The 26,011-nt window shown below is 50.0% G+C and overlaps 9 protein-coding genes across 9 annotated transcripts; all 9 read left to right on the forward strand.

Moving 5' to 3' along the window:
- Positions 1 to 276: 276 nt before the first annotated feature.
- TbgDal_XI10280 (protein kinase, putative) lies at positions 277 to 4,389 on the forward strand (the record flags this gene model as incomplete). Its single annotated transcript, XM_011781871.1, has 1 exon — positions 277 to 4,389. One exon carries the CDS (start codon positions 277 to 279, stop codon positions 4,387 to 4,389), a length of 4,113 nt encoding a protein of 1,370 aa, XP_011780173.1.
- Positions 4,390 to 4,713: 324 nt separating this feature from the next.
- TbgDal_XI10290 (hypothetical protein, conserved) lies at positions 4,714 to 6,456 on the forward strand (the record flags this gene model as incomplete). The annotated part of the gene is made up of 1 exon (XM_011781872.1): positions 4,714 to 6,456. One exon carries the CDS (start codon positions 4,714 to 4,716, stop codon positions 6,454 to 6,456), a length of 1,743 nt encoding a protein of 580 aa, XP_011780174.1.
- A 329-nt stretch (positions 6,457 to 6,785) lies between these two features.
- Positions 6,786 to 8,486, forward strand: TbgDal_XI10300 (hypothetical protein, conserved; the record flags this gene model as incomplete). Its single annotated transcript, XM_011781873.1, has 1 exon — positions 6,786 to 8,486. One exon carries the CDS (start codon positions 6,786 to 6,788, stop codon positions 8,484 to 8,486), a length of 1,701 nt encoding a protein of 566 aa, XP_011780175.1.
- Positions 8,487 to 8,535: 49 nt separating this feature from the next.
- On the forward strand, positions 8,536 to 8,922 carry TbgDal_XI10310 (hypothetical protein, unlikely; the record flags this gene model as incomplete). Its single annotated transcript, XM_011781874.1, has 1 exon — positions 8,536 to 8,922. The coding sequence occupies one exon, from the start codon at positions 8,536 to 8,538 to the stop codon at positions 8,920 to 8,922; it is 387 nt and encodes a 128-aa protein (XP_011780176.1).
- Positions 8,923 to 9,030: 108 nt separating this feature from the next.
- On the forward strand, positions 9,031 to 11,964 carry TbgDal_XI10320 (proteasome regulatory non-ATP-ase subunit 2,putative; the record flags this gene model as incomplete). The annotated part of the gene is made up of 1 exon (XM_011781875.1): positions 9,031 to 11,964. The coding sequence occupies one exon, from the start codon at positions 9,031 to 9,033 to the stop codon at positions 11,962 to 11,964; it is 2,934 nt and encodes a 977-aa protein (XP_011780177.1).
- A 670-nt stretch (positions 11,965 to 12,634) lies between these two features.
- Positions 12,635 to 13,696, forward strand: TbgDal_XI10330 (hypothetical protein, conserved; the record flags this gene model as incomplete). Its single annotated transcript, XM_011781876.1, has 1 exon — positions 12,635 to 13,696. The coding sequence occupies one exon, from the start codon at positions 12,635 to 12,637 to the stop codon at positions 13,694 to 13,696; it is 1,062 nt and encodes a 353-aa protein (XP_011780178.1).
- A 574-nt stretch (positions 13,697 to 14,270) lies between these two features.
- Positions 14,271 to 19,907, forward strand: TbgDal_XI10340 (hypothetical protein, conserved; the record flags this gene model as incomplete). Its single annotated transcript, XM_011781877.1, has 1 exon — positions 14,271 to 19,907. One exon carries the CDS (start codon positions 14,271 to 14,273, stop codon positions 19,905 to 19,907), a length of 5,637 nt encoding a protein of 1,878 aa, XP_011780179.1.
- Positions 19,908 to 20,482: 575 nt separating this feature from the next.
- On the forward strand, positions 20,483 to 21,907 carry TbgDal_XI10350 (hypothetical protein, conserved; the record flags this gene model as incomplete). The annotated part of the gene is made up of 1 exon (XM_011781878.1): positions 20,483 to 21,907. The coding sequence occupies one exon, from the start codon at positions 20,483 to 20,485 to the stop codon at positions 21,905 to 21,907; it is 1,425 nt and encodes a 474-aa protein (XP_011780180.1).
- Positions 21,908 to 24,261: 2,354 nt separating this feature from the next.
- Positions 24,262 to 25,506, forward strand: TbgDal_XI10360 (hypothetical protein, conserved; the record flags this gene model as incomplete). The annotated part of the gene is made up of 1 exon (XM_011781879.1): positions 24,262 to 25,506. The coding sequence occupies one exon, from the start codon at positions 24,262 to 24,264 to the stop codon at positions 25,504 to 25,506; it is 1,245 nt and encodes a 414-aa protein (XP_011780181.1).
- Between the last annotated feature and the right edge of the window lie 505 nt (positions 25,507 to 26,011).

The raw sequence follows: 26,011 nt of genomic DNA on the forward strand, positions 1-26,011 counted from the left end.
CCCTGTGGTGCCGCTGGCCGGTAACAAACACTGCTTTTGTAAAAGGTGGCACCTGTTTCTTACTTCCACAGGTCAAAGCTTTTTTTTCTTCAAATCCCTTTTTTAAATAAATAAATATATATATATATATGTATATATATATATATATATATATTAAATTTAGTTGCAGGACGTATCGAACCCCGTAGGGAAATTGAACCGTCGGGTGAGACACGGTTTAGGAAAAACAATAAATACAGAGGAGAGAGAGAGAGAGAGTAAGAGGGTGGAGCAGTTATGGGAAATCAGCTCGCAGCAGCCACCGTCGTAAATGTCTCCGATGTGACGTCATCACTAGAACTTATCGCTCCACTAAGTTGTATGCACCGCAACTACTTTCGTTCCTTCCGCTGCTCCAAGGAAGCGAGTGCAGCTGTACCCTCCGATACCCTTCGCTCACTTTACTCACTTTCTCGTGGTGACAATCGGGACCAATCCGCCCTGCACCATCGTCCGTCCAACCGCGGTGGGAGCACGGAAGTTGTTTTGAAGGTATTCGTTCGCACACTTTATAATGAAGAGGAGCAGAAAGTTGTAGAATTTTGCTATAATCATTTGTTGAGTATTGAAAGACGAATGGCGGGAGCGAAACCAGCTAACATGCAAAATACGGGGTCGTGTGAAACCGCAGTCAGTAACGGTTCTTCCCATGATAGCAGCAACTGCGGGGTTGCGGCAACCCCGCCCCCGTGCAATGTGCTTTTCTATTCGTGTATGGAAATACAAAATGATAGGTTTTGCATGCTTCAGCGGCCCTACGTTGCTTTTTCACTCGCTGAGCGCCTTGCCACACGACCATATTGGAGCACCGCAAACCGTCTCTTCGCCACCTACCAGTTGTTGCAGGGTACAGTTCAGCTGCACGAAGTATGGGGAACCGTTCATGGAGACCTCAAGGTTGACAACATTCTGGTCAACACCTCTGGCTGGCTTTACATTACAGATATTTGTCCCTTTAACCCCGCACTGCTCCCAGCGAACAACCCAGCACTCTTCAACTATTTCTACGATACAAACGAGTCCCATATTTGCTCATTGGCACCAGAGAAATTCGTGGATCATCCAACCAACGTTAACACATCGAACCTCAACGCGACTGTTCACACACCTGGTATGGATATTTTCTCGTTGGCGTGTGTCGTGGTGTATATATTCACCGAGGAACCCCTCTTTCGCCTGTCGGAGGTACTCGAACTGCGCTCTCTGCAAACACAACGAGAACGTGAAGAAATGATAAACAGTATTCTGCGGGAGCGGGGTCTTGCACCTAACCTTTGCCGCATGCTTTCGGATATGTTGTGCACCAATCCAAATTCTCGCCCAACGTCACGGCAGCTTCTTGAGAGGTACACCCCAACTGTGTTTCCTCCTTATTTTGAATACCTCTACCGTGACATACTACCGGCTCTGCTGCCGCGACCACCAGAACATCAGGTACAACTGCTGTGGTCTCGGCTGGATGACATTTTTGCTGAAGTGGAGTGCCGTGGCAGTTTCAATAGCGGTGGTGGTAGTGGCCACAACGGTGAAGCTGATGACGGTGAACTTCCTCCACTGGTGCCGTCAAGTGACGCCAAAAAGGTTACTGTGCTAGTGCTTATTCCAATAATTCTTAATGCAGGTCTACACCTCATGGCGTCAGAAACATGTTGTCGTGTTGTCTCCATCGTTCAGCGGATACTGCCGCATTGTACGTTGGAAGTTCAAGCGGACGTAATTCTTCCATACATGCTGCGTTTTTTGAGGACAGAAACGTTGCCTGTTGTGGCCCGCGTTCTCGCACTTCGTACGCTGTCTACGATCTGTCATAACATTCCCTTCTCCACAGGCGAGGCAACTGTTTTCGATGACCTTATCCTTCCGTGCGTGGAGGACCTCGTGGCGAAAGCAGACACTCAGAACGTTACACTTTTATTGGAGGTGGCTGCTCAACTGCCATCGTTATTTTTGATGGCACGGTCTTTTATGGAGCAGCAGCAGGCTCTTGTTACATCAAATGAACGACAAAGCACGTATGGGGAGCAACTGAACAGGTTGCTTGAGCGCGGTTGGGATGCTCTGCGGACACTTTACAAGCACAATCATTCGGCTGTTGTCATTGCCGCACTTCAGCGTAGTGTGGACGTGGTAAAGTTTCTGGGTGAAGAGAGGACACAGCATGATTTTATTCCGTTCCTCACTACAGCTATTGCCTCCACCATTGATGTCCAAAGGGAATTATATCCACAGGCTATATTGTGTCATACAAACCTACAACGGCCTCCACTAAAGACGCTGCGTTTTTTTGTGGAGGAAGCGTTGAGACGGACTGATGCGATTATTCTTCGGCGTGCTATCGAAAGTGTATCTGTCGTGGCTTCGAGCAAATTAGTTGATGTGAGTGATGTCATGTCACTTGCAGAATGCGTGCTTCCTCATATATTGGACAAAGATAAGTGGGTGAGCCTTGCTGCGCGTCAGCTAGTGGAGGTGGTCGCTCAAACTTACCGCATGAGTGACGTGTGCACGCGACTGCCAAGCACCCTGATACCGTTATTACGATATAAGGTACCCTTTTCAACTCTTACATCTCTTCCAGAGGAACTGGTGAATGAAATATCACAACGACCATCTTTTTCCTTGAGGCATCGGGACGAGCGACCGACGGTTCGGGTTGTCGGCGGCGATTCGAAACTGTCTCGGCGTTTCATGAACGGTTCACGCAGTAGCGACAATAGCATCACTGAAAGGAATGTGATCAACGGTGGTGCGGGTGGTTTTGTCCAGTGTCAGTCAAATTATATCCTACAACATGGGACAACGAAACGTTTCCCGCCAAACTTTCCCTTACGTGCGGCGTTTTTTGATGTAACGTTTGACCCTAGTGTGAGGGCAGGCACCCCTTCGGCACTGGACGCAGCCGCAGTTAACGACAGCAGTGACGCCACGGCAGCCTACGCGTGGGGGTTGGCTTTCAAACCAACTCATCGTGAGAAAAAGCGGCTTCTACTTCGTCAGCAAACGTACACGAATCGTGTTGACAGTAACGGTGATATCGTTGGCAGCGCACTCTTTACTTCCACTACTGAGAGCACAACTGGAAGAAGACCGTGGTTACTAGGTCCTCCGACTGGATCCCTGAGTGTCCAACCGTCCCCTGCTTTGTACCCCGGTGTGACTTGGGCTGATAAGGAACTAAAACCTATCGCTGCTCCGTACTTCACGCGACGGGCCCATAGTGGCGCCATCTATAGTTCCGCCACAGTAGGGAGTGGAACACTGGTGACCGCGGGTGGAAAAGGTGAGGCGTTGCTCTGGTCTGTTACTGCTACGGGCGTAAACCTCTCCTCACGCCTTAATGTTGGTGACGCCTCTAGCAAAAATACGTTTCTTTTCGTACACTTTGCTCGAGGCGGTGTTAGCCCGTTGTTGTGCATCGGAGGCACAGACGGCACGTGGCAGCTCTGTGACATAGGGAGCAATAAAGTCGTGCAAGAGCGCAAACTTGACGGCAGCCCTTTGACAGCAGCATGCGCACTTAGTGAAGACGTGATGCTCGTATCAAGTGCACTGGGAGGACTGTTTGCTATGGACTATAGAGCGGGTCGAGAGGTGTGGAAGAGTGGCAGCATATTGCCGGTGGAGTTCGGTACAATAAGCGGAGTGTACCCACTTTGCAGTGAGTGCCGAGCCTACGGCGCCGCGGTTACGACCATGGGGGGAGGTGTTGCCTTGTTCGACCTCCGCTTTGAGTTGCTTCTGCAAAAACACTGGTTACACGGTGCACCTATACAAGGTAGTCGTTCGATTGATAATCCCTATGCTATTTTGTGTGTCAGCCCCGATGCCGCCTGTAAGCCCGTACATCAATTAAATGAACATCCTGGGCTTTTGCTGGGAACTCGCTCAGGAATGGTCTATCACATGGATCTTATATCTGGTAGGTCGTGTGTGAGCCTCCGCCCTGCCACGCCCAACAATCCAACACGAGCTATGCTCCTTCAGCCGAGACACCGTCTCCTTTTCACTGCTGGAGATGATATGCAGATTCGAAGGTGGTGCCTTTCCAACTCCGCGCTGTCGTCGACTGTTGTATTCCCCCCATACAACTCGTATGCGTATGCAAGAAGGACTAGCGGGTCTACAATGGAAGTTAGGCCATCATCGAAGTCTTCTAACGGACAGTTAGCTCCAACTGCTGCTGGCGCAACCACTGCGGTTAGCGCACCGCTGGTCCGACCTGTTGTACCCCAACATCATAGTGACGCTATTCTTACACTCTGTGGAGTCAGTGTGAGCGGTGGGGACGAGACCTACTTGGTGTCGGGATCCCGGGACGGGCAGTTGACACTGTGGTTCAACGCTGAGTAACCTCATACTGGAATACGCCAACCAAAAAAAAAAAAGTCAGATACGAGCCTAATGAGATACAATGGAGTTTCCTGTGCCTGGTTTTGCGACGAGAGAGTTGCGTCTCGTTACACAGCCATTCGGTGGGCGGACAGATAGTTGGTAAGGGGGGGGAAAGGTGGAGGGCAAATGATTTTTGCTGGGCGATACACAAACCTGTGCACACATGTAAGCTTGCGTTTTGAAGGGACCAAATTTGTCTTTGAAAGTAAGCTTCTCAATTTTTTTCTCTTTACGTTGCTGTTTTTCTTTGTAATCCGTTAGACCCCGCCTGCTGCTCGCATTATGGTGAAGTTGAAGGATGTTTCCCGGAAGGGGGACACGCAGTCCCCAACAACCACTGTCATTGGTAAAAGTTTGGGTGAGCGGCATGAGGATGCACTCGTGCGCGCAGTGGAAAAATACGTCCCCGATGAAATAGCACGGCACCTCAGCAGCTTAACGGTGTACGCTCAGTTACGAGCCGGGCTCTGTCCTGGAGAATGCAACGGTGGTCACAATAACAATGCTAATGTTGGTGCTATATCCTGTAGCGGCAACTGCAAAAACGGTAATGCTGCTGTCTCGTGTGACATGCGTAGAAGAAACTGTGGAATAATGAGTGGTTGTAAAAGGGATGTTCATTTGGAGAGTTGTGTTTCCCGTGTCCTTTCATGTCGAGTGTGTCATGTGTTGCGAGGCTACTGTGCGTTTTGGGTAGAATCAATGCTCACCATACGCACTGTTACTTCTGCATCGACAAATTTTTCGAGACACAAACGCTTGCGTAGGAGTGATGACGTCGCCGTAGTTGCCGATTGTGTGGTGTCGAGCGGGCTTGATGGTGCGGGTGGAAACCGTCGGCACAACGTCAAACTTCTCACACTTCATATTGTCGATAACGAAGCTTACAAGAATCCCGGAAATTATGTCTTTGTACTTCAGTCGGTTTGCCAACCCGGTCGTGTGCTGCAACTGGAGTGCTACCCCAACCATATGATTCGATTTGGGCTGCTGATGCACTTCCTTTGGCAGTGTCCCTGTGAAGCTTTCGCTGCGTCACAAGTGAAAGGTGGCACCGGTAAGGAAAAGGATTTAAGGCGACTTCAAGTCAACTCAGCGTTTTCCTCAACTGATGTTGACATCCTCCCAGTCACTGATTTCAATGAGTGCAACAGTTGTGGCATGTCGTTACATCTTTCCACATCACCAGCTGCAAAGGAAGTAGTTGTGGAGACTCAATCCGGAGCTGTGGGCCCCTCTGTGTTAGTGCTTGGGCTTGGTGCCAACGTAATTGGTAACTGGCTGGATGAGGCCCTCCCACCCAATGTTCGCATTGATGTCGTGGAAGTGGAGCCTACCGTCCTGCAGATTTGTCGGGATCACAAGCAGGTGCCGCCGTGCGACGAATTGGTGAACGAGGCGAACGAAGGCACAGGAGTGTGGTGCGTAACGCGTGGGCACAAGCGTTATCCAAATTATCGTTTCATTGTTGGAGATGCAAGGGAGGTCCTGAAGGAGAGTAACGACGATGGTCGATCCGAAGGGCGCAACAAGAAGTGCATTAGCCTTTCCTATGATGTTGTGTTTCTCGATTGCTACGATCCCGCAAAGGAATGTATGATGCATGACGCCAATCTTGTCGATTTGTGCAGGGTGCGGCTGAGGCCAGGTGGTGCGCTCATCGTCAACGCTCATATTATCCCGGAAAAGGAAATGTTGCAGGAGCAATTTCTTGATCGCGACTTCAGCTCTGTGCAGGTGCTGCGTGTGTCGTCCTGTAACCAGAGTATTGTGGTGTGTCTGGCCTCTCATAGCGGCTCTGCAGGCAAAACGGCTGAAGAGGTGGATGGTGAAAGACTGTCGGGTCGCTTTACCGTACTGTCCGCTGGTCGAGCAACAAGGTACATTCATAACATTATTGAAGCGGGCAATAGGGTGTATCTTCACAAACCGAACACTTGTTATTTTGGAGCAGGTTGGCTAAAATCATCAAAAGTGTTGGAGAATGATACATGTTTTGTTAAATTATGGACTCATGTCGATTAAACTGTTTTCGCTAATACAGTTGCCGGGAAGGCAGGGGAGCGGGCACCGATCGTCTCGCTAATCCTCCCGGTTGCAAATTTAAAGTTGGGCTCCTATGTGGCAGCCCACTCGTCCACTTGCGCTCTCTCAGCTGAGGCATCCCCTCGTCCGTCTTAAACCCCGTAGCAAACTCCCCTTATTATTATTAAGTTGTTTTGAGTTGATTCTCTCTGTCCCATTTATATTCCTACTAACTTGCTTCTTATCGGATCAATCTATCTCGTTACGGATGTGGAGTGCCTCAGTTATTGGCGGGGGGCAGTGATCAAGCAAGAAGGAAACAATTGGCGATGGATGTTTATCGACAAGCAAGTGAAATTGTGCGGGCTGTGCGTGAAGGAACCGGCACTGCCAAAGCGCTGTGTTTGCGTAAGGAAATGCAGAAGAAGCGCCAAACGTACGCTGTTGTGTGCGAGACTCTGCGGCATTATGACCTTCTCCAGGATGTCCTCGAGCAAGCAGAATTCTTTCAATATTACCCACGGGCCAATAGAGATTTTGCGATTTGCATGGCTTATGACGCTGTGCTTGGAAAGGGAGTCAACACCAACCGTGATACGACCGCGCAGGCTATTCAAAAGTCGGTGTCCTATCTTCAGGAGGCATACGAACGTGTGAAGAAGCACCATGTTATTCCCCCACGCGCCGGGGAGCTATTGACAGACGAGGAAGCTGGCCCCTGTGCACGCACCGGCGATCATAATAATGATGGGGGAAGGGTCAAACACAACGGTGTTGATGGCGGCTCGCTTGGGAAACATTTTGTTTCTGATGGTGAAGGTGCCGGTGACAACACCCAGGGACTGGGTTGTCTGATTCCGCGTTATGCGCGAGTGAACACGCTGAAGATTGATGTGGACAGCCTGGTGGAACGTCTTCGCCGTGCCTCCGCGAAACGCGAGCGTAACAATACGGAAAACTGTACAGGAAACGATCATAGTAGGCGCGATCATCGACATCGTGCAGCTGGAATTCGTGTACTGCCACCCTTTACCTTGGATCCTGTTGTACCGTCACTGCTAGTTTTCCCACCAGGTACCGATTTACACGCCCATCCGGCCGTTCGAAGTGGACAACTTGTGCTACAGGACCGTGCATCGTGTCTTCCTGTTTGTGTGCTCCTTAATGCCGTGGAGGTTATCACGTCCTTCTCTGCTTCTGGAGAGGGTGAAGGTGATAGCAAACCGGCTGAACCATTGGAATATGTTGTTGACGCCTGTGCGGCTCCTGGGAATAAGACAACTCAGCTGGCAGCCCTGGGTGCGCCTCATGTGAAGATAATGGCGATTGAACGTGACGACAAGCGAGCTGAGTTGTTGAGGCATCGCGTGCAGAGCTTGGGGGCCGCTGATTACACAAACGTGGTTAATATGGACTTTCTGAAGATGGCACAAGACGATCGTGAGGTGACGGAAGGAATTTTGCTGGACCCAAGTTGCAGTGCCAGTGGCGTGCTGACAAGAGTGGATGTGGCCCTTTTGCGGAAGCAATGCGTTGCTGTGGATGGCAGCGGTATCTACACTAACGATGTTGTTCGTCAAGAAACTGCTGAGGAAGGGGTGAGCGAGACCGCTGTTGGTGGGGAAGTGGGCACCATAACTGCAGAGGCTCAAGGAGTCGGGTTTGCAAGCAACATGGAGCGCGTGATGGGCCTTGCCCGGCTTCAGCGCAAATTACTTGCCCACTCACTTCTTTCCTTTGACAATTGTCGCACGGTTGTGTACTCCACATGCTCAGTGCATGAGGCAGAAAACGAGGAGGTAGTGCGGCAAGTTCTACAGGACGAGCGGGTACAGGCTCGTGGGTGGGCACTTAGCAACATCATGCCGACGACGTGGCGGACGCGTGGGTGGAGGAACGACAGTGATACGTTTCCACTTGAGTACACCATTCGGTGTGACCCCGAAGTGGACGCAACCAATGGTTTTTTTGTCGCTCGTTTCGACCGTGTTGTGGCGACGCCGCAGAAGAGGTCGAAGAAGAAGCGGTGAGGTGCATAAAAACGTTAACTAGCGATTAAACACACCGCTGAAAGGGCAAATGAACAGGTGTTTTATTTTATTTTTATTTTTTCCCCTCCCCTCACTCTACAGGCAGTACGTGCGTCCCCCTTGCCTGCATACTGCCGTGCTATCACCACTTCAAGTTAGGGTACCATGGACATACAAACGTTCTTTTTCATCTATGTGTCCTGTTCTCTTCATCGTTCTTTTGCAAATCTGCACCACGATTCAACCCGTGCACTTGCTTTTGGGGGTGAACCGACGCATTTATTTTTTTTTTTCAACGTTTTACCGCTATCGGAAGAAATTGATTGACACGAGAAGACGAGAGAAGACAGGTACGCAGGAGGGAAAGTTTCTCTGCCACAAGCGTAACAACAACAAGGGGTATCGCTTTGCACGGAGATTAAGGCACCGAAGTTAAGAAAGAAGAGGGAAGGCACGTATTTATATTTACTGTGTTGCGGAGAAGGGATACCCTCAAAAAGTAATATAAATTGAAGAGATAATTTTTTGAAAAAAAAAGGACCCAATGGCCGTCGGACTCTCATCGTCCAAAGGTGTTTTGGCACTACTACGAGAATCAGACTCGGATGTGCTGCAGTTTGCGTTGAAGCGCCTGCGACCCTTGGTGGACACGTATTGGTGTGAGATAAGTGATGACCTTCCTTTAATTGAGAGTCTGAGTGAATCGAGTGATTTGGCAGAAGAAACGCGGGCCCTCGCTGCTCTTATTGCTTCGCATGTTTACTTTCACCTTGGTGCGTATAATGACTCTGTGCATTGCGCCCTCGCTGCCGGGCCCGCGTTCAGCTATGTCGAGCGCTCACTGTTCACTGACACCATTCTCAGTTGCTGCATTGACAAATTTGTGGAGTACCAACAGAAGCCAGAAGGCGCGCGTGAAGAACTCGACCCTCGCCTTGAGTCGCTTTTCACAGCCCTCACCAGCAAATGGATTGGCCAAGAAGGCATGCCAGTGAAGGAACTTGTCGGATTTACCATTCGTGCACGGCGCCTGGACTTTCTTGAGAAGGTTCTGCGTCAGCACATCAAATCTACCAAGTCTGCGGCGATCTTGAATTTCACATTCGAGGTGGCGAGTGTTCTTCTACGTGATATCGCTTTCCGACGGGAAATTTTAAAACTTCTTTCCGTTTTGTATGCACAAGGTGGTTTAACCACCGTCGACTACTTTTCTCAGGCACAGTGTCTTCTCTTCCTGGGAGACTCGACCGGAACTGCTGACCTTATTGAGGACCTAATCCGGTCGGGTGATAAGGCAACTGCATACCAACTCGCCTTCGATTTGCACGAGTACGGCAATCAAGAGTTTCTTTCCGCTGTTGCGGGTCTCATAGAAAAGAGGGCAACTCTTTCTATACCCGCGCCGTCACAAGTGCAGCAGGTGGAAACGGCTACCGAAGACAAGTCCGGCAGTGGGGCCGATCATTCGACTTCGTCACAGGCAGCTGCAGGCCAGACAACGCAGGAGGGCGACAAAAAGGACATATCTGAAGTGCATCAGAAGCTTCTTTCCGCTCTTACTGGTGAGTTAACAGCGTCACTTTACCTCCAGTTCTTGTCCGGTCAATGCAAAGCGGATAGCAATGTTCTCAACCGTATCAAGCAGACTACCGACCAGCGCAAGGCCGTGCCCCATAATGCTCTCACAATAGCCCATGCACTGATGTACTGCGGAACTACGATTCACACATTTTTGCGCAACGATATGGAATGGTTTGGTGGTGCCACTTACTGGGGTAAGTTCATCGCTACAGCCTCTATCGGGGCACTCCACTACGGACATGTTAATGAGGCACTCAAAATAATGGATTCATATCTCCCTAAGGACAACATCGGGGTGCTCCCACACTCGGAGGCGGGTTCGCTTTATGCTCTTGGACTCATTCATGCCCCCGTTGGCGTGGGCCGCAATCAGGAAATAATTCTTTACTTGAAGGAAATGCTTCGCAAGTTCAGCGCAAGTGAGCACATTATTCACGGCGCATCACTGGGCATCGGCCTTGCAGCCATGGGGTTGAAGGACGAGAAGTTGCACGATTCCCTCTTCACCTGTGTGGGCGGATGTGATGCCGTGGCCAGTGAAGGAGCGGCGCTTGGTATCGGTTTGCTCATGATGGGAAGCGGCAACTTGGGCGCCATTGGAAACCTCAGGGCCCTCGCTTCTGAGGATAACCAAAAAGAAAAAACTATCCGTGGCATATCCATGGCTATGGCGCTGATGATGTTGGGTCGTGAGGATGAGTGCTGGTCTACGGCGAACGAGCTCCTCGAAGACTCCGATCCATGGGTACGGTTGGGTGGTTGTTTCATGCTCGGCTTAGGTTACGCAGGGGCTGAAAACACAAAAGTGTTGGAACGCCTTCTTAGTGTAACGGTGAAGGACACCTCCGATGACGTCCGCCGAAACGCTGCTACGATGATCGGATTTCTCACAATAAAGGATCCCGCATTGTGCGTGGAGCTGACCCGCGTGCTTGTGGACAGCTATAACCCACACATAAGATATGGTGTAGGAATGGCGCTTGCCGTCGCCGCTGCAGGAACTGGAATGCCAGAAGTCATTGATATACTGTGGGGACTGAAAGATGACATTGTAGATTTTGTTCGTCAGGGAGCGTACATTGCCCTTGCTCTGGTTATGGTCCAAGTAACGGAAGTGGAGAATCCAAAGGTGAAGGAGCTACGCGATATTTTTACTAAAATAATCGCGGGCCGCAAGGAAGATATGTGCTCCAAGTTCGGTTGCATTATAGCCACAGGTCTCTTAGACGCAGGGGGGCGCAACTGCACCTTTGCTCTTCATCGGCAGCGGCATCGTCTCGATAAGGCTGTTGTGGGCATGTTTGTATTCCTGCAGCACTGGTACTGGTTCCCGTATCTCCTGATGATCACACTAGCCATGCGTCCAACCTGTTTCATTGGCCTTAACAGCGACCTTGAGGTGCCAGAGTATGTCTTCAAATCCAATGCACCCGCAAGTCGCTTCGCCCTCCCTAAGAGTGTTTTGGCTGAGAAGAAAGAAGCTAAGGCCGCTGCTGTCAAGGCGGTGATCCTGTCTACAACAAAGAAAGAAGAGGAGTTTGTACGCTTAAAGCGCTCGGCGGTGGCTGGAAAGAATCAAGGAACGGGGGGGACTGGTGGTGCCGCTAATGCCGCAGCATCGCAATCCGGCGCCACCAAGGAGCAGGAAACGGAAAAGAAGAGGGAGCCGGAAGCTAATTTCGTGATACTATCGAACCCGGCCCGTATAACCGCACGCCAGTTTGCTGTCATTACTCACGACGTTGACAAGCGGTTCGTACCACTGAAGGAAAATCCTTCGTCTATATGCCTTCTGCGGGACACAAACCCTGCGGAAGGAAAACCCAAGGTCGTAACGGACTTGGGATGGAACAGCAGTGATGACGCGCCACCGCCAGAACCGTTTACATGGCCCTAGCTTCAGTGGCATACCTTGTTAGGCTGAGGGATGGTAAGATTAAGGGGAAAGGGTAAAGAAGTATATATGTATGATTAGGCGCAGGGACGGTAAGGGCGTTATCGGCTCTCTCAGTCTTCCGTAGTTCTCTTCACTTTAATTATTGTTTTCAATGAAGTCAAAGACTCTTCTGTGCTTGTTTGTCTTTGTATTCGTGAGGGCGTGTACGATTTGCGAGCAAACGAGTGGTTGACAAAGACCCTACCAGATTTGTGCGCCGCCCTCTGTCACAGAAGTTTTTGCCGAGCTGGAAGTTTTTGAGCTACAGGTAGTGCGACAGAAGAGAGGAAAAAGAATAGAAGAAGGATGACACGAGAAACAAGGTGAACGGGGAAGGAACACGTTTGTTTGCTTCAAGAAGTTTCGCGAAATCAGCAGAAGTTTAGAGAACCTCCCATATTTTTTTGTTATTCGCCATCCGAGTCCGGTGACAGAGCGGCTACGTGAGGGGCAAAAGCGACACCGTCTTGCCAAATCTGGTACTCTCTTTGTCAACCTGTCTGCACACACTGCCCTCAGGTTGTTGATTCTTGGATATTGTCAAGCTTTCTCGTTACTGTTTTGCTCTATGTTTCCTTGTTGGTCGCCGAAGGAATTGTAGTGCAGTGAGGAAGACGAGCTGTTTTGTAGTATGCTTCTGCAATTCAACTGGGACCGTCTTGACGTGACGGCCGCAGAGGCGATATGCGCCCTTCTTAATGCAAAGCTTGAGGAGGAGCTTCTGCTGCGGCGCGCTGCGAACCAATCTGTCAATGCAAGCGGAGGTCAAGAGCCTGCGAGTGCTGACGCCGCTTGTGGCGTCGAATCACTACGAGTTACAAACATCGAGTGGGGAAATGTTCCTCCCTTCATTGAAGTAGTTGAGTTGGACGACGCTGTGGAGTTTGCCAGTAGCACCCCTCTATCTTTTGAGGCCCCACTAGGGCAACAGGACTTTGGGGGAACCATCTCAAGCGGTACATGCGGCGGTGGAGCCACGACGCCTTTCTTTCTTCGTCCCTCACCTGCATCATCTGTCACTATGATGGATGGGATTAGCGAAACGGACTCAGGCATTGTGGGCAACCATGGTGGGATGCCGACTCCGTCAGTGCCGCCGGTGTCCGGGATACGCCCGGGAAACGGCCAGTCTCCGATCAATAGCTCAAGCGCGCCGGTGAAGGACGCCTTCGCCGCGTATTTTGGTCCAAAGGGGTTGTACGTTTGTTTACATGTAACATACGGTGGACCCATGCGGGTTTCCGTGGCTTCCGTGCTGCGACACGATGTTCCACTGGGGCCCATCGCCATCCCCGTGCGGATGCCACTGCAGTTACACTTTTCGAAAATGGATATGGACTTCCACTTGTGCATTAACTTACATCGCAACACGTGCCGCGTATGGATGGAACCGGGAAAGCTATTCACATCACCACTTAATAGAATGAATGTCATGGCGGTGTTCGGGGAGCGGCGACCGAGTTCTCAGCACATGGCAGAATTTCCCACCAGCGGTCAGAACGCCGGTGACGACTTAGATACATCGGATGCATGGACGCATGTAGGGAGCAGCCGCATAGGCTCGGATGATGCAGAAGACATGGTGTTCATAGATGAGAGCATCATATCTCAGTTCGTTCTGAAGGAAGTACGGGCGATTCTGCAAGAGAAGATAATATACCCCCACTCTGTTGTGGTGCCACTGTCCCTTTAGCTCCTTAACGCACTTAGCGTCTGCCTGCGAGTCAACTCCGTTGGTGGGTGTTGTAAAGTACGCATCGGCTAAAAAAAGAAAGCCGGCAACGGTTAAGTATAAAAACAGAAGGTGGACCGGATTCACAGAGCGCTAACTCAAGAGTCATTATCGCTACAAAGCAGAGGAAGCGGGTGAATTGCGGTTAGGGAAGTAAAGAGGAACAGTACTATTTTTATTCTTTCTGCAAGGTGTGGGTAGAATATTATCTGAGCTGTCCAGTTCAGTTCGTGTGTCTTCGAATTCGCTGTGGCTTTGGGCGGTGCGTTTGGCCGTCGTACTCTCCTCCTCCTCTTACATAGCGGGCACCAGTAATTTTTTTTTTTGCTTCTTCTTTGTTTTGCTACTTTATGCAATAATAGTAATAAGGAAGGGGGTGCTAAAGTTGAAAAGTTTCTTAATCGTGATTCAACAACCAAGCGGAAGCAGAAACACCGCTCAGAGTTGCGAACAAACGTGTGCATTCCTAGTGACGAAAGAAAACAAAAGGTTTGCATTGGAGAGGCAGCGTTGCATATACTTAGAGCAAGAACTCATGCTAGAGTTTAGGCCCCAGCATACACCGGATTCAGCGGCTCACAAAATCAACCAGGTAGCATGTGCAACTCCAGACTCGGTGCCTACGAGCGTCTCCTGGCGCAAGGAAGAGGAGACATCCGGAGAGGTGACTAGGGCAACAATGATTTCATCAGATGCGCGAGAGGTGTCGCACATTACGCGCATGGCGTCAGAACGGGGGCGAGTCGACATTTCTCAGGCACGCAATAGTTCACCTAGAGGAACAGCTACCGCCGTTAACGCCGTTGAGGTTGAACTTCAGCGGCGGCTTGATGTAGTGAAGGCGGCTGTTGAAAAGGCTGACAAGGTGGTCGACGTTGCACGCGGAAGATGTGCAGAGGTGATATCCCGAGAGGAACGTCGACGCGCCATGGTTAAGCTGGAAATTTCGAAGTTGATTCTCTTCGTTGGACGGAACTACAACATACTTGACGAGTTAGAGCTTACATTGGGTAGTGTGCTCGAAGTATCCGAACTTCCTGTTTACCACAGCGACAAATATTCTGAAGTCCCCTTTTCCGCGCGGGAGATACCTCCATATTTGTCTCTGGAAGATCTGGAGCGGGCCAACAGAGAAATGATGGCCCGGTTGATGAAAGAGCGAACCAAGCGGGCAAACGATCCGCCTCATGCTTCGTTGCTGGGGAAACGGGTCAACTCTAATCTGGATGAAGTGATGTGGCTCATAGACTCCCTTGAGGAACCTCCCTGTTCTGAAGAGCAGTTCGGGGAAACTGTCGGGACAGGTGACGAAGAAGAATGCGAGAAGTCACCTGTGGCTGTGTCACAGCGAAGGAGTCAGGCTATAACTTCTACCAGTGCTGCGAGAGAGACTAGGACGAGCGGAGTACGCGGGGCATCCTCGTCAGGGAACGCAACTCTTTGCTCGTCACGCGTGGAGATGGACAGCAGCATTGTTAACTTCTCCTTAAGTAGTGAGTCGTTTCCCATTGCCACGGGGGAAACCAGGGATCTGAAGCTGCTGAAATTCATGTATGATGCTGCTAAGGCTACTGTGGAGGAAGCTGCGGCGGCGGAAGCGTTTGGTGCGTTCAGTGGCGCGCAACTCGGAACGACCTTTCGAAGCACGTCCAATAGGTTGCAGCCCGCGAGAGACTCTTTCTGCACGCAACAATTATCCGGTGCGCTGTCGGGCACGATTGGTCTTAACTCACCCAGTAAGATTGACAGCGGGTGCAAAGAGCTGTCGTTTACTTCTAGTCGGCCGCCATCGGGGATGTTTGAAGACGGGGAATCATTTAGTTTGGAGCAGCATATTTCAGATAGGGCGCTACCGACGACGGCAGCACCGTGGCGAGGTTCACATAATCCAAGTGCAGTCGTTATAGATCATCTTGATCCCGAAGTGTTCACCGTTCTGGGGGAGCTGTACAAAGCCTATGACTACAGGCAATTTTTCCGCGATATCCAAAACAAGCACTTAATGAGGGGTAAGACGAATGACGAGTACGAGGCGGAAATAGAAAATCTGCTTACACAGCACATGGATGACAAGCGCAAACGAGCTGCCAACAGTGTTAAGGACGAGTTGATCATCAAAAAATGGGGAGGGGTGGCCAGCGAAGCATCTCGGGCACCGACACCAAGACAAGAGGTTGAGTTTGTTTTACCAGCTCGTCGGGAGGAAGAGGAGGAAACAGAGGAAGCAGAGAAAAAGTCCTGGTTGCAGTCAGTGGTAGAAAGTATGTCGCCACTTTCCTTCGCGCCGACCCCAGTGGAGGAAGTGCCGTCCCCATCTTTTCTCTCACAAATCCCTGTCGATGCGTTGGTGTTTGCGAGAGACATGAACAACGGTGTTGTTTTCTTCATTAGAGGTCGAAACGAGGAAGCTTCGAACGATGAAAAGACTCCGGAAGGTAAACGAAAGGGGAAGAAAGGTAAGGCGAAAAAGGATGGTGATCAAGAGGATCGCAATGCAGCAGGAGGTCCTCCAGTATATGACAGTTACACCCTGTATGTGACCAATCAGTCAGATACGAATCTGACGGTGGTGGTGGACATTGAGAAGACTAAGGCCCGCAAATTGAGAATGAGTGCACACGTGAATTATGCAATCCCGCAGGAGTGCATCGTTATAGCTCCACCACCCGGGAGTCTCAAATCACTACTTACATTCTGTCCCAAGAAAAGGCAACAAATTGATTTTGGTGAAATACTTAGCTTTCGTGAGGGGACGGCTAGGGGTGAGGTAGGCGGTACAGTAGGCGAGGAAGAAAAGCTTCAACTAAAAGCTTCATCTGGTGTATCCGCTCGAACTAAGGTTTCGGGTACTACCAAGGACTCCACAGTGAAAGAAACTGGCGAGCCGGTAGCCGCCACCGAAGTTAGTAGCGAACGAGAGACAGCCGGCACCAGAGCTGAAGTCAGCGATGCGGCACCCACTACTCAGCCTTCAGTGACTGCCACCACAAAGGACGAGGTGTCCCATAAGGAAGCGGACGCAGGCGAAGTGGTGAAGATCCTCGATGAGGAAGCTGACAGCTATGTAGCAGTTGGAGGTGGTAGGCGGACTAAAAAGAGGGCCGGTTGTGCGGCGATCTTATCAAAGTACCCTTCTACACGGGGTGCGGAGTGGGAGGCCCATGCGCCTGAGAGCACCGCCGCTGAGAGCGCTGGCTTTACTGAAGAAGAAGAGGCTTCGATACCCCCTGGTCCACCGCGTGGAGAAAGGGAACCGAAGGGTGAAGAGGCCTCATCGCGTTCAAGAGCACGAGCGCGCGAAGCGAGTGGAGCAGCGAATAGGACCTCTTTCCAGCAAGCAGTTGGTCGTACCCGTGAAACAGTTGAAAAGGTTTGGCCCACAGGCACTGCGCCTGTTGATCACTGGGGTGTGCCCCTCTCTAACGAAGAGGATGAGGCATTTGAAAAGAATTGCGTTGCGTTGACCATACTGCAGGGTGGCATGTGGTCAGAAGTGGACCCTTCGCATGGGATGGTTGGTGAAGAACCATTTGGTGGGTCGGGTGAAATTCCGAAGGAGGAAGCTGACAAACTCCTTGATACAAGCAATGCGGATGAAGAGGAACTGGTTAGCAAAATTCTTAACGCTCCCACCTCTGGTGACATGCACACACTGTCTGGCGGGCGACTGACTGAAATGGATAGCGCCGAGGGGATGGCAGCGGCCTTTCTCGGGCGCATCGCAGCCGAAGAACATTTGGATGCGAGTAATTTTGAGCGCGGAGGAGTTTCGCCCCGTCGGTTGCCCTCTGACAGTTCGTGGGTGCCACAAACGACTTCGCACGCTGAGCGAGTCGGCGACGAGGCTGCTGTTTCTTTGGCTAGAAAAGGCAAACGTGTGAAGAATGCTACTTCCTCTGCTGATGGTGAACATACACCCAGATCGCCTACCAGGGCGCGAAGAGGAAGTGGAGAGAGAGAAGGTGTATCCCATTCTAGCGCTGTAGGGTCACAAAGACTCAGTCCTGGTGCTAAAGGGGGAAAGGGTCGAAAGGAAGGGGTTGAAGGCAGCGCAGCTCAAGGTGGTGAAAGTTCTATTTCAACCAATGAGACCTCTGAAGCCAGGACGGGCGTTGGTTCCGGGAGAAGAGCTGATGGCAAGGCAAGGGCTGATGCCGGAAGAGGAGCTGATGGCAAGGCAAGGGCTGATGCCGGAAGAGGAGCTGATGGCAAGGCGGGTGCTGGTGCCAGGGCGAGGACAAGGGCTGATCCTCGGGCAAGCGTTGACGCCGGGACAAGTTCTGATGCTCGCGCAAGCGCTGATACCGGGGAAACCTCTGATACTGAGGCAAGCATTGGTGCCGGTACCTCTTCAAGAGAGGTTGAACACGGTGGAGTGAGGAAGAGCAAACTTCGGAGCTTGTCGAAGACGTCAGTCTACGGGGGTGCGAAAATGAAGAGGTACAGCCTAAGGACTCCACCCACCAGCGGCCGCTTCCAAGCAAGTTCAGGCACAGTGACAGATGGTGAACAACACGGTGATACCACTGCAACCGAAAGTTGTAGAGGAAGCGACAGCACTTCCCACACCCCACGCGGCCAACCGTCCCATAGGGGGGTCCTCAGCGCCACGAGAAGCTCCTTTATTGCATCAGTCGATGATAAGTCATCGTGGAGGTCGTCAGTAACGCCTCGTGCCGATAGTAAGAGCATTTCAGCATCAGCGCTGAAACATCTATTGGACCAGGTCAGGGTGAGTGAAAAGAAGGACGCAGAGGCACCAACGGGCTTCATTATGGAAAAGGGGGTTACAGAATATAGTTCACTGTTGCGCAAAGGTGTGCAAGGCGTACAGCGCCACCTCTTTCCGGATCGTCAAAAAGTATGCACCAGGTCAAACACCCACGGCCGTGTGGCTGTGTACGTTCCCGACGACATGGTTGCAGGCACGCTAGTATCGACCGCTGCCAGGGACAATTACTATGGGAAGATGTCGAGACTGTCCGGCGCATTAACCTCCAATGGTCAAGCTGAAAACATTGTAGAATCACTTCGTGATGATCTTCACGACGTGGCGAAGACGTGCTTCGTCCGCAACAGGAGGGGGAACCAGAGAGCAGCATTCGGACAGCAAGGAGGTACTGGAGTCTCTGGAGGTAGCAAACGTGCCTCTAGTTATGCGGATAAGGCAGGTATCACATCCCTCCCCTTACTTTGTGCTCCTGATGTTGTGGAAGAGGTAAGAGACCTCAAAGTTGCGGGGGAAGAGGCACGGGACCTCTTCATTCGAGACCCCACTCGCTACGACTGTGTCATCGACGACATCGTTCAACGTGCCATTCAGAGGGTGAACGGGGACGACACCAACTTCACGACTCTAACAGGAGGCAGAAATGAATTCAGCATCAAAGGAACTGGGTTAGGGGGGGCACGTGAAACATTTGTATCCTCCAACTCCACCACTGGCGGTTCCCTCTCGGGTCACGGTGTCGGTGCAGTGCGAGGTTTCAGAGATAACAGAGGGAGGGATGTTGCGCACTCAAACGGCTTGGGTGCTTCTCCCCGTGGGGGCCCGAAACGTGGTGGCGGGTTGAAAGCTCAGTTGGCAGGAAGTTTCCAGCGGCTCCTCGACGAGCAAAACCGAGCGAAAAGGATTATCGCGTACGTGCTTATGGAAATGAGGCGCATGTGGAGGTTGAGGAGGCTGGAGGGTGACATCGCCCTCCGCGCGGCTGTGGATCGCTTTGTGTTCCGCTCACTTTCCTTCACCTGGCGCATCGAGCGCCGCCGAGTCCTCAACCTCAACAAACTAATCAATCTGCTGGACCGTCGCACAGGTCGCGTGAAGGGCTGGGTGCCGTTCTATACCAAAGACAATGTTTTAGTTGACCATTACCTTTGGGAACCCGTCCCACCGGAGCTCTCACACCAGATGAAGGTTGTCCATCATGCCATGTGTTTAGCACGGCGGCAGGAACTGCTTCCTCTACGAACGGTGCGACATCTTTCTACGTCGGATCAAAGCTCGCACCATCTGATGTTCGGTTACTCAAGGAGGTTGCTAGACCCCTTTAGAAACACAGCAGTGCAACTGAGGAATGAGAGACGTGCACGTCATGCTGCATACTTCCAAAGGTCTTTGAGGCGCTTTTCTCCACAAACTGAATATCTGGTGGGGACGCCAAAGAACTAAATGTAAATATGGGGGACGGATGAGGGGGCGCATGTCTGAAGCTTGTGATCTGCGAGTGATGCCCATGTGTATACCACTCAATGGAGGTGGGTTGTATTTATTTCTGTCAAGAGGAAAATTGTGTCTAGATTGTGCAGCTCACATGTAGTTATGTAAGTTTTTCAACGAAAAGAAAAAATCTTTTTCTTTTTTGCTTGTTTCCTTTTTTTTATCGTGCTTTTCACATCTGGTGACTCGCATTGTTTTGGTATGCGCCCGCGAAGTACTCACTGAAAAAGGAGTAACAAAAAGTAGTGTACTGGAATTTTTAAAAGCATGAACTTCTCTCTCCTCATCCTTTCCCTTAATATGAGTGATTGCAACTACGCAGGTAAACAGCCCCCTTGCCTATGTTTTGGTTTTCCTCCTTCTTTCTGTTGTCGTGAAAGTTTCACAACTGCTCCTATTACATTTAACGTGCGGCATACCACCTGACCGCAGCAACAGACGAAGTCAGTAACCGACCTTCTGTTCTCTGGTCGAGTCACACGAAAGCAGAAGGTTAGAGAGGGAAAAAAATATACAAGTCTTCCCATATGCTGCCTCGCACAGCATGTTTCATGCTTCTGTTAGCCCTGGGCAGCGAAAAATTCCGTTTAGTGAGTGGTAGTGCTGACGATCATGAAGAACCGAATGGACTGCCTGAATATCACGATGAAGAACTGTTGGATGATGGTGGTGAAGGACTGGACCCGGGGGACGACCCCTCATTGTCACCCGATGGCCTTCCACCGGATGGTTTGGACGATGATGACGATCTTCCACCGCCATCGGACACAAACACGAGTACAGTTTTTCCCCCAACCTCATTGGGACGGGAGCTCGTTCCGGGCGTATCGTACACGCAGGCGGAGAAGTGCGGATTTGAACAGGTGGGCACGTGCGCAGAAAACTTCTGTAAGTGTCTCTCAGGGAATTTAAGCAGTAAGGGAGTTGAACCCCTAAATGGTATGACGGGTGGCGCGTGTGGCAGTGGTCATGTATCAAACTGCTACCTGCTGCACCACTGCGCAAGGGAGAGGACGATGTGCATTTGGGCCGCATCGAGGAGTTATGAAGATGCTGCCAAAGATGCGATGTGGGACATGTCACGGATGCCGGAGAAGTGGAGGACAAACAGTGGTACAAACAGCAGTTTTTGTCGCGGGCTGCTCAGTATTAGCAGAAATCTCACCAAGGCTTCCGCGGATGTTAACTTCTACGACACGCCCTTTTACACGGATTGTGCCGAGTATATGTCTTTCCTCTTCAAGAGAAGTGGTGGATACATGTGTCTCGCTGGCTCTGTGCCCATGTATGTCTGCGGCCCGCTTCTCTTTCCAACGCCCGCACCTCGGCAGATTGGTTACGCTCCCGTAACAAACGGATCGCGGCGATTGCTGGTTACTGTAGCGGCCTATTTTGTTGGGAACTTCGCTGTGCTTTTCAATGACCGGACACGAGGTGAAAACTTGCAAATCGGTAGTGGTTTCAACAAAGAGTTTGGCAACGAGTTGCACAAGTGTTTCCGTGAGTATGTGGGAATTGATGGTGAGTTTACCATGGTTCATGGTGGCCCTAATCTTATTGTGAAGTATGTTATCGGCCTCGGTGAAGCAGATACATGGGTCGGTGATTTAATTAAGGCAAATGCACTTAATCTTATGGTTCGGCCCCCAGGATGGATGGCAACAGCTCAGGACATCCTTAGGACTATCGACAGTAACGCTGAGCTTGTGGCTCCTATTGTGAAGTACACAGTCAACTTTGACCCAGGCAAGGGCCCCGTCTTCACGGAGCTGTGTGATGTCGGTTGTGCAGTGGCCCTTTCTGTTTCTGGCGCGCTTAGCGCCGCCGTTTATTTATTAGCAGGAATTTTTTGCTGTCAGCGAAATAAACGGACGCTCGCCAGCGTTGATTCCAGCAGCGACGTGGATAATGAAACAATGGAAACTGCTAATGGAGCTCTATCAAAACCGTAGTGGTGGCTTGCTAATTTTCCTTCAGCAAACTTCCACTTTTTCCCCTTCTACGCGGTGCTTACGGCCTGGGTAGAAAATTAACAAATGTGTGCAATCGTTAATTTATGCATTAACGCATCATTTATGGAATAGTTACTACGTGGGGAAAACGGTGAATATGCTTTTTGGGTTGTTACTATTAGTTTTTTTTTTTTGGGGGGGGGGGTGATCGCTTTAACGTAGGTAGAGTCGAGGCGAGTGAATGGGTTGGTTTGGAAGAGGAGGAGGAGAAGGAGAAAAGCAAAGAAAAAAAGAAATGCAAAGGGAAGTAGAAAAGGGAACCCCTTTGAGTTTGTCACTGAAGGGAAAATACATAAAAAAAAGAACAAGGAATGAAACGGTGCGATCGAGGAGGTAGAGAAGGAGTGAAGAGGAAAAGAAAAGAGGCTCTGAATGGATTTGTGCGGCTTTCGCGTAATTTCACGCGTGGTGCATAAAATAGAGTAGGATAGCGTTGCCGGTTGATCACGTTATTTTTGTTTTTGGTCACAGGAAGTAACATATGCATGCGTGTATATGTGTAGGTGAGACGGTACAAGGTTAAAGTGGCGTTAGAAAGGTAACTCAACGCCAAGTTTTATGCATAATAATATAATCATGATGAGTGGCGGAAAAAAAAAAAGACGAGACGAAAACATGTTACACGCCATTGCAATTGAGGAGGAGAGTTACGTGTGGGAGGCGACATATAATGATGTGCAAAGCGCAGGCGAACATCCGTTTTTTCTTTTGTTCCAACGTCCCTTCACCCTTCCTTTCTTTTTTGAACTTCTCTCCCTACTACCATTACTATTATTTAAGTTTGTTCGCTAAGTCACCCTCTCACACGATTACCTGCCTCCCCCTGCCGCCGCAACAGCCTTTGGGTGGCAAGGCACATATATTTATTTTTAGAATTATTGTTGTAACGATTGTAATCACTATTTATTTTTTCTCCTAGCACTTTTTTAGCTTACTTTTTTTTCGTGTGTGTGTGTGTTTCTGAAGGTTTTCCTTGCTTTTTTTCTTTTATTTTTCCTCTTTTGTGCCCTTCTTTGGTTCATTTGTTTTTGTGTGTCTAAGTAACCCTTCACAGGGGTTGGACACAACGCTGTCAAACCCAGAGCGGAACTAAGAGAAATGAAATGTAAGTCAGAACGTTAATTATTAGGAAACCAATAAGCAACGCGTCGGTTACGGACGTACAATCATGTAGATATTTTTATGGCAAACTTCCTGTGAAACTTTGTGCGCTGATGTGTCATTTCCTTATGCTTTCTTTTTTCCTTTAGCATTGCCATGTTGCTCACTTCCATTCATCCAACCCCATTCGTCTTTTTTTTAAAAAAAAAAAAGTGGTTTTTGTGAAAGCGCTGGTGTGCCTCCCCTTTGCTCGTATGTTTGTCTTTTACTTCTTTCGCTATCGAAAGGTTAAATAAATAAATATATATATATATATATATATATATATATATATATAACATCAGATTGTTAATACTACTTGTGCACGTGCAATTACTTGGCAGAGCGCAAGCCGACGATGATAAATAAATCAACTACCTTTCATTTAGTCGGTTTCTAACGGCTGCGGTTACACTGCTAACTCTTGTGTATTGCAGTTTCCTTTGTTTTTGGTGCCGTGAACCTTTCTCTACTGCTTTCTTTTTTCCCCCTTCATTCCCCATGTTATCATGTCTTTATTGTGTATTTATTGCATACATTTGTGGTTTCTCTCCAACACCCACAAACCCTCACCTTGTTCCACCTTTTACTCCCGCTGCATATCCGTGCGTTCCCGCACTTCCATCGGCACGTGCATCTCATCGATTATCCACAGGTGATGCGTTTGATGCACTAACAGACCTTAGCGCAATCGAGGTACTGGTGTAAAGTCGGTCAATTGTAGGCGAGTATGCATCAGTGCAAGGGCTGACAAATATTTCCCTGCAGCTGGCATGTTCTGCTGCCCTTTTGATCATCCAAACGGGTCAGTTAAACCATAGAGCGTGAGACATGCGAATAAACGTAAAGCTTTGGAGGCATATCTCCGTTACACGCTGCCCATGTGATAGGATGGCGCCTGAATGGATAAGAAAAGCGAGCTGATGGCAGGAAGAAATGTGAATCCCATTATTTGTTGTGTGGAAATTATATGTGGATGTGAGAGTGAGAGTGAGGTTGGTAAGTTGATAACTGTACGTGTGGCGGTGATACGACACCCCACTGAATAAGATGCTTCTTCAGTATCTCCTTCCTCTTCATGCCAATTCAAACCAGCTGCATATATACGCCCGTCTGCAGAGTAGGAAACGCAAGAAAGAGAGACAAGAGAGAAGATGGGATGTCAACAAAGTGGAGTGCGAATGTCTCCTCAGGACCTTAGTGATCGCACTCCCAGTGGTCAGCACGGGTTTACAGGGGATGCCAGCAACACGGCACTTCCCATTGTCCCAACAGACTCATGGTATGGTAAAACCTTTAGTGAAACATCACGTATGGCATTTACCGAGTTTCACTTAAAGCAGCGGGGAAACATCGTTTTCGCCGGGACCCCCGTTCCTGTTGGCGCCTCGGAATTGGGTGAGTTCCCTGGCAACTCCCCACCGCTGCTCACAAGGGCAGTTATTGGCAAGGACAATGTGTACGGCATGGCGTACCTCTATAGCACTCCACTTTCCATTGAGCATCAGTGGAGACTGCGTGTATGCCACTACCAAATAGCGTGTTCACCCTCTGGACAAACGCTAGGGGAAGTGCCGGGGGCGCTTTCTACACTTCCTGAGGCCCCAACGACAGATGAGCAGAAAATCAGACTGTGGAACTTTGCTAAACAAGTCTACGACCGGCCGCTTTGCGACACTTTTGTTGGGATCAAAGTGTATGTTGACGGAGAGCTTGTGCCCGACCGTTATCCGAGAGCCAAAAGTCTCCCAAACTGCACAGCTACACTCGAATCTAGTGAAGTGTTTAATAACTGGACCTGTGTTCCTTTTGTACTTGTTGGTTACGTGAACAGTCCGATGATAAGTACTGTTACGATGTACAGGCACCTGTCCCTTAGCTTCGTTGAGTACATGTTGGGCAAAACCATCACGGGTGGAGAAACCGACAGAACAAAAGATGAAGAGGTGGCGGAGTGTAAAGAAGAGAATACCGTTGGGGATGGACGTAGTGTGGACGCGCCCGATAAGCCGAAGGAGGAGGTCACTCAGTCTTTCAATGTTTCTGTAGAGGTTGTGTACGGTTGTGAGGCGGAGATGAATTTCTGCACAGCCCACATTGCGAAGGGGAACATAGAACTTGTTATGGGAGAGCACTCAGACGCAGCTTTACGAAAATATAAGGCTTCACTTGAGGAGTTTCTTAGGAAAAGCGGCAACGAGCGTCATCAGGTAGTTGCGGTGGATCCTTTGACACTCAAAGGGCGGAACTCGGCGTTATGGACTTGTTTGTTTTGCGGGTCTCCCCTGCAGTTCACGTGTACGATTTGCGGCGCCGAGCTGTGTGGAATGTCTTCGTGTGTGTGGAAGCCCTTCACGGGGTATCCGCTTGGCTGCTCGTCTCATAAGGCGCAGGCGTGAGGGTGACTCCCCAAGTTTTTGAGATTCAGTTTCTGTATACGTTTCGTTTCGGTGTTATCATTCACCATTACTACTGTTTTCTCAACATCAGCCCACTGAGCACGGGTGTGCATGTGGGATATTGTATGTCTCTGGGCACTGGCAACGGCGCGGGGGGAACAAATGTCCGAACTGGCCGGCTGGATATTTGGCAGATTCGGCTCGACTAAAAATGACGCGAAATGCAAAAAGGGATATACGTTATCTCCGTACTAATCTTTGCGCCTCCATACGTGGTGTCAGTTATGAAGCTAATCTGCCTACCGCCCCCCCCCCTCTTCCCTTGAAACCCCGGTGTATACTTTTCGTTTTCTTTGTACTTTTCCTTTACTTCTTTTGTTTGTATATTTTATAATAAGGAAGTGGCTAACCTGTTGCTTATGGAAGTCGGTCGCGTTTTGTGCATGCAACATTGTGCTTAAACTTCAAAAACATTAAAGATAAAATAACGTATTGCACATCCTTC

The sequence above is a fragment of the Trypanosoma brucei genome, chromosome 11, assembly GCF_000210295.1.
Source record: "Trypanosoma brucei gambiense DAL972 chromosome 11, complete sequence".
Taxonomy (NCBI): Eukaryota; Euglenozoa; class Kinetoplastea; order Trypanosomatida; family Trypanosomatidae; genus Trypanosoma; species Trypanosoma brucei.